Raw genomic sequence first — 20,245 nt, 5'->3', positions numbered from 1 at the left:
TAGGGGATTTTCCATGCCAGAAAGACCAATCATGTAACTTAGTATAGGGGTGAGGGCTTTGGATCACATGATATCAGTCAACCAAGTGACTGAGATTAACTACCTGGACAATCAATCAGTCAATCAATTATGCCTATGTGATGAAACCCCAATAAAAAGTCTGGACAATGAAGCTCAGGTGAGCTTTCTTGGTTGGCAGTGTTCCATACCTGTGATCAAACATTGGTGCTGGGAGAGTAATGTGTCCTAACTCCATGAGGAGAGAGCAACAGAAGTCTCTGGACTCTGTCCCATGTATCTCTTCATTTGGCTGATTTAATCTACATCCTTTTTTCTTTAATGAACTGTAGCTGTTTCTGTAACAACTTCCAGGAAGTTCTGTGAGTTCATCTAGTGAACTGATGAAACTGAGGGTGGTTTTTTGAAACCCCTGAAATTGCAGTTGGTGTCAGAAGTGAGGGAAGTGTTGTATGGAGAAAGTGCCTTCTAAAACTTTGTAGCTGGTCTTAAAAATTTGCTGTAGCTGCACCAAAGCTTGCAATGGGCAAAAACCAGGGGTGCCATGGAGTGCCAAGAAGGTAGAAGCAAGAGGCACATCAACCAGGTAAAACAGTCTGGCCAGGACACCATGGGGATGACTCCACTAATCTTTCTGTCTACAGGTGTTCCCTAAAGAGAAGACCTACATGACCTCACCATATGAGCAAAGTGAGGTCATGTATTCCCACACTGGCCATTCTTCCAGGGGTGGGAGGAAAATAGGAGGGGTCACTTTAGCTTTTCCAGCAGAAAACTGGCAACTGGACTTGCCCTCCAAAAAGATCCAGGGGAAAAGATGCAGGGTACCAAACATGGCACATTCCTACTTCAAAAGTAACACATGAGAAACTATCAATAGCAGCAAGATTCCATTTTGTGTTAGAGATACTCTATGCAGAAGAACCTGAAGGCTTGGTCTCCTCCTACTGAGGCTGTGTAGGGGCCAGAAACAATAGCTGCCTACCACTAGGGGCACTGGCAGGATGGAGCTGGGAGGCAAAGGAGAAGGCTGGACTGAGGGGCAAATAAGGAAACAGTTCAGGAGACCAAAAAGAACGAGAGAGGGCATGTTATTCTAGGTGCCCATCCAAGAGTAGCTGACCTGGTGGGAGGCTGTGCTGGCTGCGTTGTTCTGGGCACATTGAGGATATGCCTCAATGGGCTCAGAGGGGGCCAAGGGGCATCTTTAGCTTAATGATTTTCCAACCTTATTTTTGTGGAGTATCTTATGAGCTGGGTTCATGTGTTCCCCCTTCAACATCAAACAAAATCCAATACTTTTCTTTTCCCAGGTCTACATAGACTAGACATTGATTAGATTGTATCAGTTCTCCTCAGGTTGGTCCTCATGGTCATTGACCCCTGGTTCAACCTGAAAAGATCCTTTTTTATTTGTCCTGTATATTAGGATTTGAATAGAAGACTTAGGCTGCTAAATCAAAGCTCAAATACCTTGGAATCCAGCTGCTATTATGTGGGTTTGATTTTTCCCCTCCAAATCTCATTTTTAAAATTTGATTCCCAGTGTTGGAGGTGGGTAGTGTTTGAGTTATTGGAGCAGATCCCTAATAAATAGATGAGTGCCTTCCCTTGGGGGTGAGTGCATTCTCACTCTGTTAATACCAGAGAGTTGGTTGTTAAAAAGAGCCTTGTCTCTCTTGCCTCCTCTCTTGCCTTGTGGTCTCTGCACATGCTAGCTCTCCATCATCTTCTGCCATGAGTGGAAGCATCCTGAAGCCCTTACCAGATGCAGATGCCCAACCCTGAACTTTTCAGCCATCAGAATCATGAGCCAAATAAGTATTTTTTCTTTATAAATTACACAGCCTCATGAATTACTTTATAGCAACACAAAATGAGCTAAGACACTAGTTTGTTACCTACATAAAGTGTCACCTTCTACTGGAAGAGTAATGTGCCCACACTGCTGACCCATCCCATTAAAAACAGTAGTGAAAGGGGCTTGTTCACTTCCCAAGTCAGTGTATTAAAATTAGTCCCATATTTAAAACAGAAATCTGACTATAACTCATGATTCTGTGAGTCAAAAATTCTAGCAGGGATCAGCTGGATGATTCTTCTGTTCCTTGTGGCATTGACAGTGGTCAGTCATTCAGTGATATTCAGCTGATGGATGAAATGGTTCCGAGAGTCCAAGACAGCATCACTGATGTGTCTGGTGCCTTGGCAGGAAGGGCTGGAAGGCTGGGGCTGGGCTGCAGGGGGCATCTACATTGGTTTCTCCAGCACAATGGCCTCAGGGTGGTTAGACTTTTACATGGAGACTCAGGGGTCCAAGAACCAGAGTTCATCAAAGTGGAAGCTGCAAGGATTTTTATGAACTAGTTTTGCAGATGACTTAGTGTTTCTTCCCTTGTACTCTATTGGTCAAAGTGTTCAGAAGCACATCCAGATTCAAGGCAAGGGGAACAGGCACCATCTTTCAATTGAAAAGAATGTACAATAATTTGTCATCATGTTTGAAAACCTTCACATCTCAAACTGAGATGTAGCAAGTACTTACTATGGGCAACCATTTAACACACCATCCCTTTAAATCTTGGTAAAATTCAATCAAGTAAGCACTTTAGTGTTTCCCATTTTATCGATGAGGAAACTGAAAAACAATTAGGATAAGCAATTTGCTTGAGACTCCTGTACTTGAGCCCTCAGTGGTGAAGTAGGATATCCTAGTTACTCTCTTCTGAGTCTATTCAAATCAGTAAAGTCCTAACTAAAACGTCAACTCTTGCCTTTCTTAAACTAATGGAGATGGGCAGAAGTTTGGACAAATAAGACAATCATTTAAAATTAATTTCATCTTCGATTTTGAGACTTGCTTTTGTATTTCCATTTGATTACTAGAACGCCTGATGTTTGGAGAATTCATATCCAACAACACAAATTTATACCTATAGATATGGGTAAAGAAAGCACTGGAAAATTCCCGTGCTTTCTTTATATTCCACTTCTCTTCCAGATGGAAAAAAAAGTTCTCTCTTATATTGGATGCAACAGATCTACTTAAGTAATGCTGCCCTCCTCCAGTCTTCTCTGTCCAAGCAAAACAGTTAAGTTTGATTTTTTTCAGATCATTTTCACTACATTGGTACAAAGCAGACTGAATTTCTTTATCTGTAAGATGGAGACAGTAATTGTACCCACTTTTTAGGCTAACCATCTATGGATTGCTTTGTTTCAAAAAAAAAAAAAAAAAAGGGAATGGTTGGCTGGGTGTGGTTCCTCATGCCTGTAATCCCAGCACTTTGGGAGACTGAGGCAGGTGGATAACGTGAGGTCAGGAGTTCAAGACCAGTCTAACCAACATGGAGAAACCCCATCTCTACTAAAAATACAAAATTAGCCAGGTGTGGTAGTGCATGCCTGTATTCCCAGCTACTTGGGAGGCCGAGGCAGGAGAATCACTTGAACCCAGAAAGCAGAGGTTGCAGTGAGCCGAGATCATACCATTACACTCCAGCCTGGGCAACAAGAGCGAAAGTCCGTCTGAAAAAAAAAAAAATTATTGGGTGCAAAAGTAATTGCGGTTTTTGCCATTTAAAAGTAATGGCAAAAACCGCAATTCCTTTTGCACCAACCTAAAAGCTTATACTGAGTATTTTCTACATGTTAAATACTCTTCTAAGTGTTTTACATGTAATGTGTCAATTAGTCCTCAAGGTGCCTGGTATATGGAAGGCACTCAATAAAAACATGCTAATGGAAATAAAGAAGGAAGGAGGGAAGAAATGAACCAAGGAGGGAAGGAAGGAAGGGAGGGGAAAAAAAAAGAAAGGAAGGAAGGGAAGAGAGGAGGGGGAAAGGGGTAAGAAAAAAGGGATAAGGGAACAGGAGGATGAAAGGAAGGAACTGAGACTTGTAGTGGTGCTGGTAAACTTGGGAGGTTGGTTTACCTTTCATAAAGTTGCAATGAAGAAACTTTTCTGAAGAAAAAAATGCAAAGTATGGTGTAATTCTAGTCACAATATTGGTTACACATCATAAAAAATATGAAATTATACAATTTAAAATGAAAATAAAAGAACTAAATTGCTTTCTAGGCCAATGTCCCTGGAATTTATCCAGCATAAAAGAAGTAGGAGGACTATTTTGCTGTTACTGGAATTAATAAAAAAAAAAAAAAAACTCTTTTTAAGATTTATTTTTTCTACTTGTATACATGAAATGTCACAACTCTTTTTTCAGGAAGCACAGCTCATCTTGTTATAGTTTCAAGAGTCAAAGAAATAAGTCTATTTGGAACAATGATTTGCATAAACAGACACACGTCACAACTCTTTAAACTCTTTCATTCACTTTGAGTGAAATGAACTTGACTTACTTAAAGCTGTCACATTGTGATTTCCTGATTGTTCTCCCTGTCAGTGGACTGTGAAAATCACAGCACACTGTACACATGTCCTTCATATCCCCTGGGTCCTATGTTTCTAAGAAACACAGTGACTGTGATGTTGGGTTGAGGAAGGACACATCATAACCAGCCCAGCCTGGCCCATGACAAACTGCAAAGAAGATATTGTTGATTTCTCTGCTTTATCATCCAAAGCTTTTCTCTGCTTGTATTAGTCTGTTTTCATGCTGCTGATAAAGACATACCTGAGACTGGGCAATGTGCAAAAGAAAGAGGTTTAACTAGACTTACAGTTTCACATGGCTGGGAAGGCCTCACAATCATGGCAGAAGGCAAGGAAGAGCAAGTCACATCTTATGTGGATGTCAGCAGGCAAAGATAAAAGCTTGTGCAGAGAAACTCCCAGTTCTAAAACCATCGGATCTTGTGAGATCCATTTACTATCACGAGAACAGCAAGAGAAAGACCCACCCCATGGTTTACCTCCCACCAGGTCCCTCCCACAACATGTGGGAATTATGGGCACTACAAGAGGAGAATTGGGTGGGGACACAGAGCCAAACACTGCTCCACCAGAGCGTCCGGACGATCTGTCAAGACCTTGCCCCTGGAACCAGATCTTATTCTAGATTTTGGTTAAAAGGTCCCAAGAAAAGGAACTGTCCAATGACCAGAGAATAAGGTACCCTTCCTGGTAAACCTGCTAGATCTCTTTAGAGCAGGGACACCTCTGTGGTTGGTGATCCTACTGAAGTGACAAGATGTGGGCCTTACACCCAGGACAGCCAAGCTCTTGAAGAAATTGGCTCACCGACTCATTCAATCATTCAACAAATATTTATTGAGCACCCAATGAGTGTCAGGAATTGTGCTGAGAGCTAGGATTCAGGGATGGAAACAAACAAACAACAACAACAAAATTCCCTCTCTGGCCTCAAGTAGCTCTCAGTCTAAAAAAGTGATGCCGTATAGAATTAAGGTTTAGGCACAACATTCTGATTCACCATGCTTTAGTAAAAGAATATCACTGGGTTTTAGTTTCCTAATCTGTAATATGTTCATGACAATATGACGTACTTGAGGGTTACTGTGATAATTGAGTTAGTAATTTCAAAGTACATGGGCAGTGTTGAGCGCACAGCGCTTAAAAATACCTTAGAGATTTTTCTCCAGTAGAATGACAGCCTCATTGTTTATTCACTTACGAATGAATGAACAGAATGCTTGAGTCCCACAGATATAAAATTTCACAGGAAAAAAATTAAAGACATATGTCCTAGTCTGTTGGTACTTCTATAATGAAATATCTAAGACTAAGTCATTTATCAAGAATAAAAATAAATTTTTATTCTTGATAAAAGTCCAGTATTGGAAGTCCAATATAAGGGCACTAGGCACCAGTCGCAGTAGCTCACGCCTGTAATCTCAGCCCTTTAGGACGCCCAGGCGGGAGGATATCTTGAGGCCAGCAGTTCTAGACCAGCCTGGGCAACACAGTGAGATCTTATCTCTACAAAAAAAAAATTTTTTTTTTTTAAATATTAGCCAGACATGACGGTGCTCACACATAGTCCCAGCTACTTGGGAGGCTGAGGTGGGAGGACTGCTTGAGCTCAGGAGTTCGAGGCTGCAGTGAGCCATGATCACTGCACTTCATCCTGGGTGACACACTGAGACTCTGTGTCTAAAATAAAAATACGTTGGGTGCCTGATAAAGCCTGGTCTCCACTTCCAAGATGGTGCCTCATTGCTGCATTCTTCTGAGGAAAGGAGCCCTCTGTCCTCACATGACAGAAGGGATCGAAAAGGCGGAAAGGGGTGAACTCCATTTGGCAAGCTCTTTTATAAGGGCATCTAATCCTATTCATGAGGGTGGAGCCCCTACAACTCAATCACCTCCTTAAGGCCATGCCTCTTAATACTGCTACACAGGGGATTAAATTTCAACATGAACTTTGGAAGGGACAATAACATTCAAACCACAGCAGCCCCTTTGACAACTAGAGAGTTTAAGAGTAAGATTGAGAGTTCAAGAGTGATGAGAAAGAAAATAAACTTTCTATCTGAGGAATGGGAGCCCCCTGTAAATTATCAGGCCCAGAGAGGCACTGAAATGTGACAGCAGTCAAGTTCCAGTCCCCCATCCCATTAAGCTAAGTAATTGTTTCAAAGTTGCCTGCCATACAGTCTCTAGACTGAGTGTTGCCACTGATGGCTATAAATTAACCTAACAATGCTGTACACTGGACATCATAACTCACTCCCCGTAGTTTAACAATGTACAGCCAATAACTAACCAATGTTATTTCTGTAAACCAGTGAGAATTCCTAACAAGCAACTTTCGTTGTCACCCCTCTCCTGATTAGTCCTTTTTTCTTTAAAACTGGAACCTCAACTTTGTTCTGCAGAGCACTTCCCAGTGTTTCCCAGGCTTCAGTCCTCAACCTATTAATTTTACCTCAGTTTCTTTTTTTAGGTCAAAAAAAAAAGAGTAGGTCTGAGAATGAGGATAGAAGCTTAGAGCCAACATATCAAACACCTGGGTTGCAATTGCTCTTGAGAACTTTCTGCGGTCTGGAGTGGCTCCCTTTGTCTCCTGATCCAGAGGCTGAGATCCTTTATTTTTATTATTTTTAAAAATTTTTATTAAGAAACATAGTTTCTTTGTGTCACCCAAGCTAGAAAGCAATGGCACAATCCTAGTTCACTGCAAGCTGAGATCCTTTATAGTAGGCCTGACCTGATGCCTCTGTCAGCTTAGAAACTAACCTTTCTACCCAGTAGCAGCTTCCTTCCAAAAGCTAGATCCTTTTTAGCCTTGATGAACCCCTTGTTGTTAAAATGCACAATTCAAGCACAGGCGTATCTGCTAAACTTGCCTGCTGCTCATAGCATTTTATCTCCTTTGTGAGTAATCAGACATCAGCACTCAGAACTGTCAGTGGCACGGCCACTGATACTTACCCATATTGTCATCTTCATGTGGAAATAGAGAAGTTTCAGCTTTCGAAGGTGAAGTCATCTGTCCGATGTCACACAGTAATAAATCTGTGTATTTAATCTATGTTTCCAATGCCAGAGCTAACACTGTTCACCTCACAGTAACCTGCTTTCAGAAAAATAATAGTGGATGTCAGGCAAGTTTATAGTTTGAGTGCCTTTTGGGAGGTCTCCTTGGAAATCCAAATATTTCTCCCCTTGGAAATCCAAATATTCAGGGAAATAGTGCCTGAAATCCCACTCTTCCAGTTCAATTCCTTTGGCCTGGCATTTAAGGCCCCCATTACCCCCGATCTAATCTCTTATTCTTACTGTTTGAAGATCCCTTCTATGTAGCTCTCTTTATTGTCAAACTAATGTGTTTGCTTCCCCCATCACCTCACTCTGTTAGACTTTCCTGCCTCTCTGTCCAAGTTCATGAACTTGTCTCTACGTGGCAAACTCTAATAACTGCCAGCTGTAAATACTTAACAGCAATTTGCTAGAAAAATTAATTTCTTTGCACTCAGCATTGCTCGAGGAATCTTCTTTTAAAATGCAAACATAATACACATAGCAAGATGAGAAGCACGCACTCCATACTGTTTACGACGACTTTTGGAGAAGGGTCTGAGGAAACGTGAGGGAAGTGTGGGGCTGTAGGAGATATACTTCCTACATTTTACAATTAAGAGAGTGGAGAATAGGGAAATTGATGGAGGGGGTAATGGGTGGCGTTTATGGAAAACTTGTTAGCCGGAAATGGGTGTTGGGGAGTGACTTTAAAAAACTGGAGTATGACAATGACAACGAACCTTTATAGTGAGCCTGTTGTTTTTAGTGTCCTTCCTTCGTTCAAATTATCTAATTAAAGCTTCACAGTGATCCTCTTAGGTTATTACTTCTCATCTTACAGATGTGGAAACTGAGGAGAAGTAAGTGTAAGGTCACGCCGCTGGTAGAGTAGGGGGCGAAATCCAGATCTCTTGGCTCTGGACAGCTTTAAATCAAACACAAAAAGGAAAAAGTCTGGAAGGCACAGGAAAGAGGAGCGTCCTGATTCTTTGCTCAGTCTGGACCATTGGAAGAGGGAAGCAGTCTGTGGCAAGTCGGAGGTGGGACGAGGACGAAGACTGGGCTTGGGTTGGAGAGCCCCTGTCTGCTGAGCCCCTTCACTGCAGTCTCCTCCGCTTGCTCCGCGGAGCTCAGGAAACACGGCGTGTCTTGGCCCCGTGCGGCCGCCGTAGAGTCCCCGTTGCCATGGCTCCCGAATTCCAACAGGGATGCGCTGAGGAGGGGAGGTGAAGGGTGAGAAGCGTCCTTCGGGGTCCGGGTCCGGCTTGCGGGGCCAGAGAACTGGAGAGGCGCCATGGGCTGGAGTAAGCCCCCCTCCACCTTCCGTCCTCGATCGTTCCCCTTGTGGACATCGTCCCGGGTCCCGTGGGATCCTTGTCGCCGGCACCAGCCCCGCGCTGTCGGTTCCCCGGCGCCCGGGCGGACCCCAGCCCCACCCGGCCCTCCGCCCCGCAGCCCCGGCTGCGCCAGGTCCTCTGCAGACTGGCCGGGCAGCCTGGCCTTTTCCAGCTCAGGTTCCTGATCTGTAAAATGGGCAGGGCCGTGGGAAGCAGAGGAAGAGGCAGAAAGGCACTGGACTCCAGGAAAGGGGGTCGGGGAAGGTGCAGGGTATTTGGCGTTAGACACACCGGGTTCCGGCCAAGCGGCTCCTTACTCGCTGTGAACGTGGGCCAGTCATTGTCTCCAAGCCGCAATCTTCGGACTCATTCCGTAAGGCAGTGTAGCCTAGCGGTGGAGGGTCCCGACTCTGGAGCCAGGGTTGAAGTCCTCCCTCTTCCTGTGACTTTGAGCGAGTGACTTCACCCCTTGGGCCTCAGCTTCTTCATCTCCAAAATAAAGGCAATCCTAGTACTGTTTTAGACACAGTAAGTGTTATAAATGTGTTTTGTTGTTGTTATTTTTGTTTGAGACGGAGTCTTGCTCTGTCGCCAGGCTGGAGTGCAGCGGCGTGATCTCAGCTCGCTGCAGCCTCCGCCTCCCAGGTTCAAGCAATTCTCCTGCCTCAGCCTCCTGAGTAGCTGGGATTACAGGCGTGCGCCACCACGCCAGGCTAATTTTTGTATTTTTAGTAGAGACGGGGTTTCGCCATATTGGCCAGGCTGGTCTCGAGCTCCTGACCTCAGGCGATCCACCCGCCTCGGCCTCCCAAAGTGCTGGGATTACAGGCGTGAGCCACCGCGCCCGCTCGTAAACGTGTTTCTTAAAAAATATACTAACAGACTGCAAGGTGATGCGGGTAAGTTATTAATATTGGATGAACCATTTTGATATCAACAACGTTTTTGAGCTCCCCATATGGCAGTTTTGTACAGCTCCACCTAAATGATCACTTATCATTGTAAAAATGTCATAATTAACTTCTTTTTAAATCAAGAGACTGCTCCAGATGATGGGCTTTCTGCCCCGGAAGACCTGACAGCCTGCAAGTGGGAGGGGCGGGGTGGGGGGAGTGATTTGTAGATGTTAGAACTCCTTTCCTAAACCAGCTGCTGATATTTCTTCCTATCTTCTCAGGGCTGTTTCCCCATGCCCTGGTCTCACCCTAGTTGTTTTTGTTTGTTTGTTTTTGTTTTTTGTTTTTCCTTCTTCTTCTCATTAGCTTTTTTATGTCGTGAATTTTCCTTTGCCCTCTTTCTCTGAGTCGTGTCCACTTTCATTTGTTAAATCATTAACTTGTCAGACTTGCATTGGAGTGTTTACATTGAGTCAGGTAGTGAATGCAGGAAACAGTAAGGAAGGAGACAGATGTAGGCCTACCCTCCTGGGGAGAGAGAAGACAAACACAAGCCTGGTGGTTACAGCCGGGAGGGAGAGGGGTGCCTGCACCTTGAGGGCATGGGTAGGGGACCTAACCTCAAGGTGGGTGGAGGCTTCTCTGAGGAAGCGATGCTGTCTGGAAGGGAAACAGGAGGGCACAGTGAATTGCCCAAAGGTGAGAAAGAACAGGGCTTCTTGGTGGCTAATTGTCACTGACAGGAGCTGGTGTGAGACAGAAAGAAGGAGTGAAGGGCAAAGAGAGAAGCGGGGCCTGACAGGTAGGCAGGGATCGGTATATACAGGTTTTGTACTTAAGATTTAGAAATTTATCAAAAGAGCCACAGGGAAACCAAAAGGTTTTGTTCACGGGCATGGCTTGGCCCTGTAGGAGATCGAGTGGGAGATAGTAGACTGAACTGAGGTCATGGCAGCAGGACAGATGACAAGCACTCCTCCAATGAGTAGCTCTGATGTGCCAGGCTTGGTTAACATGCTTTACCTTCATTCTCCTGTTTGATCTTCCCAGCAGCCTTTTAAGGCAGGGAAGGATTACTGACATCTCCATTTCTGAGGTGAGGCACAGAGAGTAAATCACGTAGTAACTGTCAGTGCTGGGGACAGAACCCATGAAGATTTCCTCTGGGTCCTGCATTACACTGCACTGCCTCCCACAGGACTGAGGCTAAGTGGACAGATTTGAAAGATGTGGGTGGAGAAAGTGGTCCTCTTTTGCTGTGCCACAAACCCTTTTTACGTGTTCTCTCTCTCCCATGCTTCCCAATAAATGGCCTTCTGCCTCTTGCTGACATCTCCTGACTGCTCCTGTGTGCCTTTTTTTTCCACTGCCTTTCCTGTATTTTCCAGAAAAATATGCAGGGATGTCATTAGTACAGGTTTTTGAGAGTCCGTGCTCAAAATATCATCTAGTGTACCTGTTCATTTTAGAGATGAGAAGGGGAACATTGATTCAGCCAATGTCACATCCCCTCAGTCAGGAGAGACGTTGGACCTAGGATACAAGCTTCCTGGCTTTCATTGCTCTTTCCACAATTCTCAGCTTCCTACAGCTGGAGGAGAAATTTGGGCCCCTGAGAAAGGATGATAATAATAGCTCACTCACACTTATTGAGCTGCTTATTGCCTTCTAGTCAGTATTCTGAAAGTTTCTGTGTGTGTGTACTCATTGAATTCTCACAAAAATCTTTTGAGGTAGTCACTAGTATCATCGTATCCATTTTGCAGATGAGGAATCTGGAGCACAAAGAGGTTAAGCAGCGTGCCCAGTGCCACACAGTAAGTGGTACATCTGGGATGGTAAGCAGAGCCCGCACTCTTGTATATGTTTGCTGTATTGTCTCTTAGGAGTAAGAGACAGTTTGGTGAGAAAAAGAGAGGTCATGGTGCAAATTCTCATGTAAAGTGGAAGAGGCCGCTATTTTTGGTGTTCGTGTCTGCTGAGGGGGACCAATACTGAGCCTGGGGAGGGTGACGAGAGGAAAATGAATTAGTTCCTCTCTGTGCATTTAATCTGGTGTATATGGTGATTTAGAGAAGATCTAGTGTCTTTATTTTTAAATTTTATATTATTGAATGCATTTTGTATTACTGTGACACCTTTGTCATCTATGGATCTTCTTTGGTGAAATGTCTTCAGGTATTTTGCCCATTTTATACATTGATTTGTTTTCTTATCATTGAGTTTTAAGAGTCCTCTATATATTCTGGATATAAGGCATCAGATATATGATTTGCAAATATTTTCTCCCCATCTATGGCTTATATTTTCCTTCTCTTATTTTGAAAGAAGTTTTAAATTTTGAGGTTTAATTTATTATTTTATAGATCTTGCTTTTGGTGTCATATCCAAGAAACCTTTGCTAAGTTTACATAGATTTTTCTCTTTTTTTCTAGAAATTTTATAATTTTTGGTTTTACAGTATTCCATCATTCATTTGACTCAATTTTTGTATATGATGTGAGATGTAGATTAAATTGTTGTGTGTGTGTGTGTGTGTGTGTTTAATGTGGAAATCCAGTAGTACCAGCAACACTTGTTGAGGACTATGCTCTCTCCATTGAATTGAACCTTTGGATAAACCAGTGGCACGTATATGTGTGTTCTGGACTTTCTTTTCTGATTTATTGATTTATTTGTCTTCCTTTATGCCAATTTCACACTCTCTTGATTACTGGAGCTTTGTAATAAGTAGTCTTGAAATCCAGTAGTGTTTTTCCTCTAAATTTTTTTTTATCTATCAAAGTTGTTTTAGGTATTCAGATCCTTTGCATTTCTATATGAATTTGAGTAGTATATTGTCAATTTGTACAAAAATAAGTCTCCTGGGATTTTGACCTGGATTGTGTTAAATCTGTAGCTCAATTTGGGGAGAATGAGCATCTTAACAATATTGAATCTTCTGACCCAAAAACAAGGGATATATCTCCATTTATTTAGCTCTTACAAAATGTCTACAATATTTTTGAAGTTTTCAATGGACAGACTTTGCACGTATTTTTCTGATTTATCTCTAAATACTTCATAGTTTTGATGGCATTGTAAATGGTTAATATATAGAAGTATACTTGATTCTTTCATATAGATCTTATATTCTGCAATCTTGCCAAACTTTCCTATTCAAGTAGCTTTTTATGTGAATTCCATTTGATGTTCTCTGTAAACAGTCATATCATCTGCAAATAGAAATAATTCTACTTCTCTACCACCTGAATGACTTTTTTTCCCTTGCCTATTGCTGGAACCTTCAGTATAATGTTGAAGAGGAAAGAATGGATTTCCTGGTCTTTTTTTCTGATTCTTAGGGGAAAAGTCTTTCTCCACTCGATATAATATTGATTATAGGTCTTTTATGGATGCTCCTTACCAAGTTGAGTTCTTTTTTATTTCTGGTTTTCCGAGTTGTTGTCTTTTTAAAATCAGGAATGGATGGTGGATTTTGTCAACTGCTGTTTTGCATCTCTTGACATTATCACTTTGTTAGTTTATTAATATTGTGTGTCACATGGATTTCTGAGCATTATATCAATCTTGTATACATTGGATAATCCCCCCCTTAGTTATAATGTATAATCTTTGTATTACACTATTGGATTTGATTTGCTAAATTTGTTGCCTAGGATTTTTACATATGTGTTCATGAGGTACATGGGTCTGTAGTTTTCTTTTCTTGTAATGCATTTGATTGGTTGTAATTCTGGCCTTATAGAATATAATGGGAAGTATTTTCCTTTTCAATTTTCTACAAGAGTTTGTGTATATGGGGTATTATTTTCCCTTAAGTTCTTGGTAGAGGTAATCAAATGAGACATCTGTGCCATAGTTTTATTTGTGGAAAGAAAGGTGTTTAACTACATATCCAGTAGATACAGGGCTGTTCAGCTCATCTATATCTTCTTGAGTGAACTTTTGTAAGTTGTGTCTTTTAAGGGATTCACCCATTTAATTTAAGTTCTTAAATTTATTGGCATAAAGTTACTTATATTTTTTATCATTTTAATATCTGTAGAATACATATGATGTCACCTCTCTCACTCCTAATATTGTCAATTTGTATCTTCTCTCTTTTTTGCTGATAAGTCTGACTAAAAGTTTACCAATTTTATTTTCTTAAAGAGCCAGCTTTGATCTTTATTGATTTTTCTCTGTTTTTTCTGCTTTTCATTTCATTGATTTCTGTTATAATCTTCATAATTTACTTTCTTCTGCTTATTTTGGATTTTATTTGTTCTTTTTCTAGATCCTTAAAGTGGAAGCCAATATTCGATACCTTTCTTTATTCCTACTATAAGTATTTAATGCTATACATTTACCGCTAAGTAATGTTTTAGCTGTATCCCACAAATTTTGATATGTTGCTTTTTTTGTGTGTAATTTTTAATTCTGTTCAAAATACTTTCTAATTTTCCTTTTTATTTCCTTATGCCCAAGTTTAAAAATTACTTTTGTATGTTTTGTATAGATTTTTAGTTATTTTGGCTAGAGAGTAAACCCTGTTTTATTACTCTATTATGTCCAGGACCTGATGTCACTGCTAATCTTATGATGAAGTACTGGTCCTAGCCCTCAGCTTTCTCTGTCCTCTGGTTTCAGGAAATGAAAACCTCTTCATAGTGCTCCCAATGCAGTCCTCTGGTTTTACACTTCCTCTGTCAGCCTTTCCTGATTAGTTGTGTTTAGCAGCAGCCTTTATATGATACAATATAATTATTCTTTAAGTTACAGTTTCTCTAACACCTGACATGTTACACTTACTAGTACTTTCCCTTCTACTTGTATCCTATCTCTGTTCAACACCAGGGCAAGTCTTTACAATTGCATATCTGCCTTGGGCCAGGCACTATCTATGTTCTGCCTACCAGGAATAACAGTGTCTTTGCCACTCTGGCAACCTGTAATCTGACTCCAAAATCCTATCTTAGCTAGCATCTGCTTTCATGCACCACTTCTGGTATCAACTCTTCCAGGTTGGGCTCCTCAGGAAGCTGATATCTAGGTGGGAATTAGCATGCAGGAGGTTTATTAGGGAGCATTGTTGGGGTAGATAGGAAAGAAATCAAAATTGAGCAGAGGGAGAAGTTGGGCTGTGATGTGTCTAACAAAGGCCTTAGGAAACCAACCAGGAGATCTGAGCTTGGAATGAACCTTCTAATTAGCCCAAGTTGGGGTGAAGAACTGGGTCTTTACAGCCCCTACATCATTGAATGTGGGCTTTCCCGGGAAAGGAAAGGGCATGACCTTGGTTGAACAATCTCTTCAGCTGAGGCAACTCACGAAGAAGGTGGGCAGCCGAGAGTTGTCTGTCAATAGAGCCCCCAGCAGCTAGAGGAATTAATCCTTCAGTTTTGAAGAGGGACCTGAGAAGTGCATCATGTCATCCACCATGGCCTGAGATGCCCTTTCCTGGTTTATCTAACAAACATCTACTCACATTTAAAGATTCAGCTCAGGGCCGGGTGCAGTGGATTAGGCTTGTAATCCCAGGGCTTTGGGAGGCCAAGGTGAGTGGAACACGAGTTCAAGAGATCGAGACCATCGTGGCTTGATCTCTATTAAGAGACCCGGTCTCTATTAAAAATACAAAAAAAAAAAAAAAATGCTGGGCGTGGTGGCGGGTGCCTGTAGTCCCAGCTACTCTGGAGGCTGAGACAGGAGAATGGCGTGAACCTGGGAGGCGGAGCTTGCTTTTAGTGAGCCGAGATCACGCTGCTGCACTCCAGCCTGGGCTGCAGCCTGGGCGACAGAGAGAGACTCCGTCTAAAAAAAAAAAAAAAGATTCAGCTCAGACTCCTCCTCCATGATGAAGCTTCTTCTGACCTCCCCTTTCTCAGCCTGGGCTCCAGCCTGGGCAACAGAGCGAGACTCCGTCTAAAAAAAAAAAAAAAAAGATTCAGCTCAGACTCCTCCTCCATGAAGCTTCTTCTGACCTCCCCTTTCTCAGTAGCACTGATCACTCTCCTGCGCACTCATCGTACTTTCTATGTGGTTCTCTCAGTGCCCCATAGCACTTAGTGCTTCTGAGTAGCACACTCTACTAAGTAGTCCCTAAAGATATCACTAGACTGGGGTGCAATATGGCTATTGCCACAAATTATGATGAGCCTGGGTCAGCAAGAAAAGACAGGCAAGTGTACAATCCTGCTTTTAAGAGTTTCCATTGAAAATGGTTAAAACATGTTTTAGATGCTGCAAGAGGTGACCTTCACCCATTTGTAACCCCTTCATTCTATTAAATCTCAATTTTATGTACATATCTGATAGGTCTTTCAATATGTCTGAAAATGCTACAAAATCTTCAATAAATACATATTGGTTGATTTTATTCTAATCTAGCAGGGAAAAAGAGTTACTTATAAAACATGATGTAAAGCCTGAAGGAATGAACACCAATTGGCTTTGGGAGTTTTTAGAACTTTGCTCAATGTAATGAAAAACTTTAGAAGCAAACACAGCAGGATGGCCCCCAGTGTCCCAGAAACCTCCTCACCGTGCCCTCTGTCTCTGCTCCCTGCAAAATCATTTTACTGATACACCCTCAAATTTTGGAGAACCCATTCATATTAACGAATTGGAAAGAAACTTAGGTGAGCTGGATGTGTTTTGATTAAACCCTTGGAACCCTTCACTGCATCTTTTACTGAGGGGAGTATGTATCTGTGGTTGAAACTGTCAATATCCTTCATCAAGTACTTATTTCTCCAGTCATGCAGGTATTGGTTAGCACTCACCCGTCTGCATCTTATATTTTGCTATTTGAAATTTCCTAAAATAAGGAAGTGAAAGCAGTATGTTTTATATTGTGCCTTGGCATATTTTTCTTCCATACCACATAATAGGTACTATAATACCATTTCTCTTGAAATAGTCTTATGATAACATATTAATGCTTCCAAAGCATTTTATTATTTATTTATTTACATACTTATAGAAGGAAAGGAACTAACATTTATTGACCAATGACTGTATACCAGGCACTGTGCTAAGGGCTTTACTTAATTATTTAATCCTCAAAAAAATTTTAAGAAATAATTACTAACATTATCTCCAGTTTACAGATGAGAAAACTGAAAATAGATGAGCAGTTTTGCCCAAATCTATGTATCATAAACAGGTAGAGAATGGTGGGGCAAAGATTTGACATCATCTTTTCATGACAGCACTACACACCGCATCCCTTAGGTTACGTTCCGGTACTAAATTATAGTACAAGTTCATTCTAAGTCCTTAGCTCTCCAGGGCTCTTTACAGTGGACTCAAACTTGCCTAGCTTTTTTATATTTCCTGATTCCTTCAATGCTTTGCTCTAGCCACAATGAATGCCACATAATTTACAGAATCTTCTATGCCCTCTCTTCTTCTGAGCTTGCTTCTTGGAATTGTCTTTTATCTGCCCCATTCTCTTGAATATTCTTACTCATCCTCCATGTCTCAGCTGAAGATAGGGGGCTTTCCATCTTCTCCGAAGACTGGATTAGAAGCTCTGGGTATCCCAGACCATCCACATGACCCCAGTGGTATGCACACCGTACTTCTTTTCTGCCTGTTCTACCAGGCAACCTCCATGAAAGTAAGGACTGTCTGCCATTGTGTCTACAACATCATTACTGAAGGTATGTTCACTATATTCTTGCTGCAAAGTGAATGAAGATACCCTTGCTCCCTGGCCTTTGCACTGTGCTGTTTCTTCTGCTCTACTCTCTTCCTTTTTTCAGGTTAATTCTCATGTGTGCTGTGCATCTCTGTCAACATTCCCTGCTTCTGAAGCTGCAGCTGGGTTGGGTGCTCCTCCTAGGTGTTTCACAGTATCCAGCTCTTCTCTCAAGCTCATCATTCATCTTGCACTGTTGTCACTGCCTCTTATTAATTCTGGACTGAAAATCCTCAAGGGCAGAGTTTATATCTTTTTTTATTTAACTTTTTAATTTTGTTTTCATTTGACACATTATTGTACATATTTGTGGGATACATTATGATGTTTCCATACATACACTGTATAGTAATCAGATCAGGGTAATTAGCATATCTATTATCTAAAACATTTATCGTTTCTTTGTGTTGGAAACTTTCAATATAGTCCTTTTAGCTATTTCAAACTATGTATTATTGTTTTTAATTTTATATTCAGAGGATACATGTGCAGGTTTGTTACATGGGTGTATTGGATGATGCTGGGGTCTGAGCTTCAAGTGAACCCCTCACCCAAATAGTGAACATAATACCCAGTAGGTCATTTTTCAACCCTTCCCTCCCCTCCTTCCCCCATTTTGGAATCCCTAGTGTCTATTGTTTCCATCTTTATGTCCTTGTGTACCCACTGTTTAGCTCCCACTTGTAAGTGAGAACATGCGGTATTTGATTTTCTGTTTGTGCATGAATTCACTTAGGATAATGACCTCCAGCTGTATCTATGTTGCTGCCAAGGACATGTTTTTTTTTTTTTTTTTTCTTTTTATGGCTGCATAGTATTCCATGGTGTATGTGTACCAGATTTTCTGTATCCAATCTGCTGTTGATGGGGACTTGGGTTGAGTACATGACTCTGATATTGTGAATAGTGCTGCAGTAGCACATGAGTACAGGTGTCTTTGTGATTGAATGATTGATTTTCCTTTGGGTAGATACCCAGTAGTGAGATTGTTGGGTTGAATGTTCATTCTGTTTTTAGTTCTTTGAGAAATCTCCATTCTGTTTTCCATAGGGGTTGAACCGATTTGCATTCCCACCAACAGAGTATAAGTGTTCCCTTTTCTCTGGATCCTTGCCAACATCTATTATTTTATGACTTTCATAATAATAGCCATTCTGACTGGTGTGAGATGGTATCTCATTGTAGTTTTAATTTGCATTTCTCTGATGACTAGTGATGTGGAGCTTTTTTTTAGGTTTTTTGGGCACTTGTATGTCTTCCCAAAGCATTTTTAAATCTCTAGAATAATCTCATGTAAGTGCAGTGCTATATTATTTGGAGTAGAAATTTCTAAAGGCAAATAATGCTCCTTGGACTTAAAGAATGTTTGCTCTAAATTAGATAGTCTAAAAAACTGAAAATGCTTTCCTGTTCGAAAGCATGAAACACTATAATCTCCATGCACCATGTAGATATCTTTATACATTTCTTCTTGGGAGCTCTGGTTTTTGTTCTGATGTTTGCCATTACAGGTGAAGCAGCATTGTGTAACAACAATTTCCTCCGTGCTATAAAACGGTAAGCCACATGGCAGTTTGCTTGTAATAGGAGGGTTTAGAAAAGGTCTGCTGGGAAATTCCAGATCTTCACAGTTCTCTCCTCCTCTGTGATTCTCCATTTTCTTTTAATGTATCCTAATTGTATATAATCATTGCTGTCCAGGCAAACTTCTCTGTTGTGCCTCTTCTTTCCTTTGTGTGTGTGTGTAATTTAGTTATTCATGCTAAGGGAGGTTCCCTAAACTCCACCTCTTTAAACTACTCCACCTCTTTAAACTAATAGGGATTTTTCTCATCTTCAGTCTCATGGTTAGAACGTATGAATCAACATAATTCTTTCCTAATATCCACATGCCTTCAAAAGAGAAGATTTGACAGTTGCATGAAGTGGTCGATTTTACACACATAATACCTTGATGAAGAGAGTTTCTTAGCTAGTCGCAGTGGCTCACACCTGTAATCCCAGTACTTTGGGAAGCCAAGGCAGGTGGATCGCTTGAGTCCAGGAGTCTGAGACCAACATGGGTACCATGGTGAAACCCTGTCTTTACAAAAAAAAAAAAAAAAAAAAAAAAAAAAAAAAAATTGGTGTGGTGGCGTATGCCTGTAGTTCCAGCTACTCAAGAGGCAGAGGTGAGAGGATCCCTTGATCCTGGGCTGCAGTGAACCATAATTGTGCCACTGCACTCCAGCCTGGGTGACAGAGTGAGACCCTGTCTCAACAGAGGAAAAAAAGAGTTTCTTAAATGTTCAGAGGTATAGCAAAAGAATACTACAAGGATGTTTGGTATCGGTAGAAACTTTGTCAACCCTGCAAATCTTTAAGAGTGGGCAATTTGGAAAAGTGTAGAGTGTAGACTAGAGGCGCCTGTGATACCTTCAGAGTGTAGACTAGAGTGCCTGTGATACCTTGAGCAGCCCTGCGAGTCAGAAAGTCCAACATGGCAATATGAGGCCAGAGACCAAGTGATGCTTAGGATGCTATCAGAAGTCCCCTGCACACATTTGACTTAAGCGTGGATGACAGCTCCTTTGGAATTCAAATTAGGTTATATCTTCAATATGGATACAAAACTAAGGCTTCAGCCAGAATCTGAGGCAAGAGTATAAGTAAAGGCCTATGTATCAAGTTATAAACCAAACTGCTAAATAAAATACATCCTTCCTCCCTTAACAAGTATACTTTCATAACCACCCGAGGGCTGCATTTCCTATGCTGGAGTTCTATGACAGAGCATGGGGGCTTGGGGAAATCTTGCCCTCTGGCCCTCTCTTCCCTTTTCTTCCCATCTCTGACTCTGTCCTGTCCCCTCACGCCCAT

The 20,245-nt window shown here is 41.5% G+C and overlaps 1 protein-coding gene across 5 annotated transcripts in view; it reads left to right on the top strand.

The window, feature by feature from the left end:
• Window positions 1–20,245, top strand: part of LRRC6 (leucine rich repeat containing 6) — a 123,412-nt gene that overhangs the window by 20,977 nt on the left and 82,190 nt on the right. For 4 of the 5 annotated variants that reach the window (XM_023222935.2, XM_023222937.2, XM_023222926.2 and 1 more), the window contains exon 1: window positions 8,628–8,770. The exons of the other annotated variant lie outside the window; for it this stretch is intronic. In XM_023222935.2, the coding sequence (XP_023078703.2) occupies window positions 8,761–8,770 (10 nt within the window). In that variant the 5' untranslated portion in view covers window positions 8,628–8,760. Of the gene's footprint in view, window positions 1–8,627; window positions 8,771–20,245 lie in introns of those variants that run through there. 5 annotated transcript variants of the gene reach the window in all.

The sequence above is a fragment of the Piliocolobus tephrosceles genome, chromosome 7 (assembly GCF_002776525.5).
Source record: "Piliocolobus tephrosceles isolate RC106 chromosome 7, ASM277652v3, whole genome shotgun sequence".
Lineage (NCBI taxonomy): Eukaryota > Metazoa > Chordata > Mammalia > Primates > Cercopithecidae > Piliocolobus > Piliocolobus tephrosceles.
This window is presented reverse-complemented; position numbering and strand designations above follow the sequence as displayed.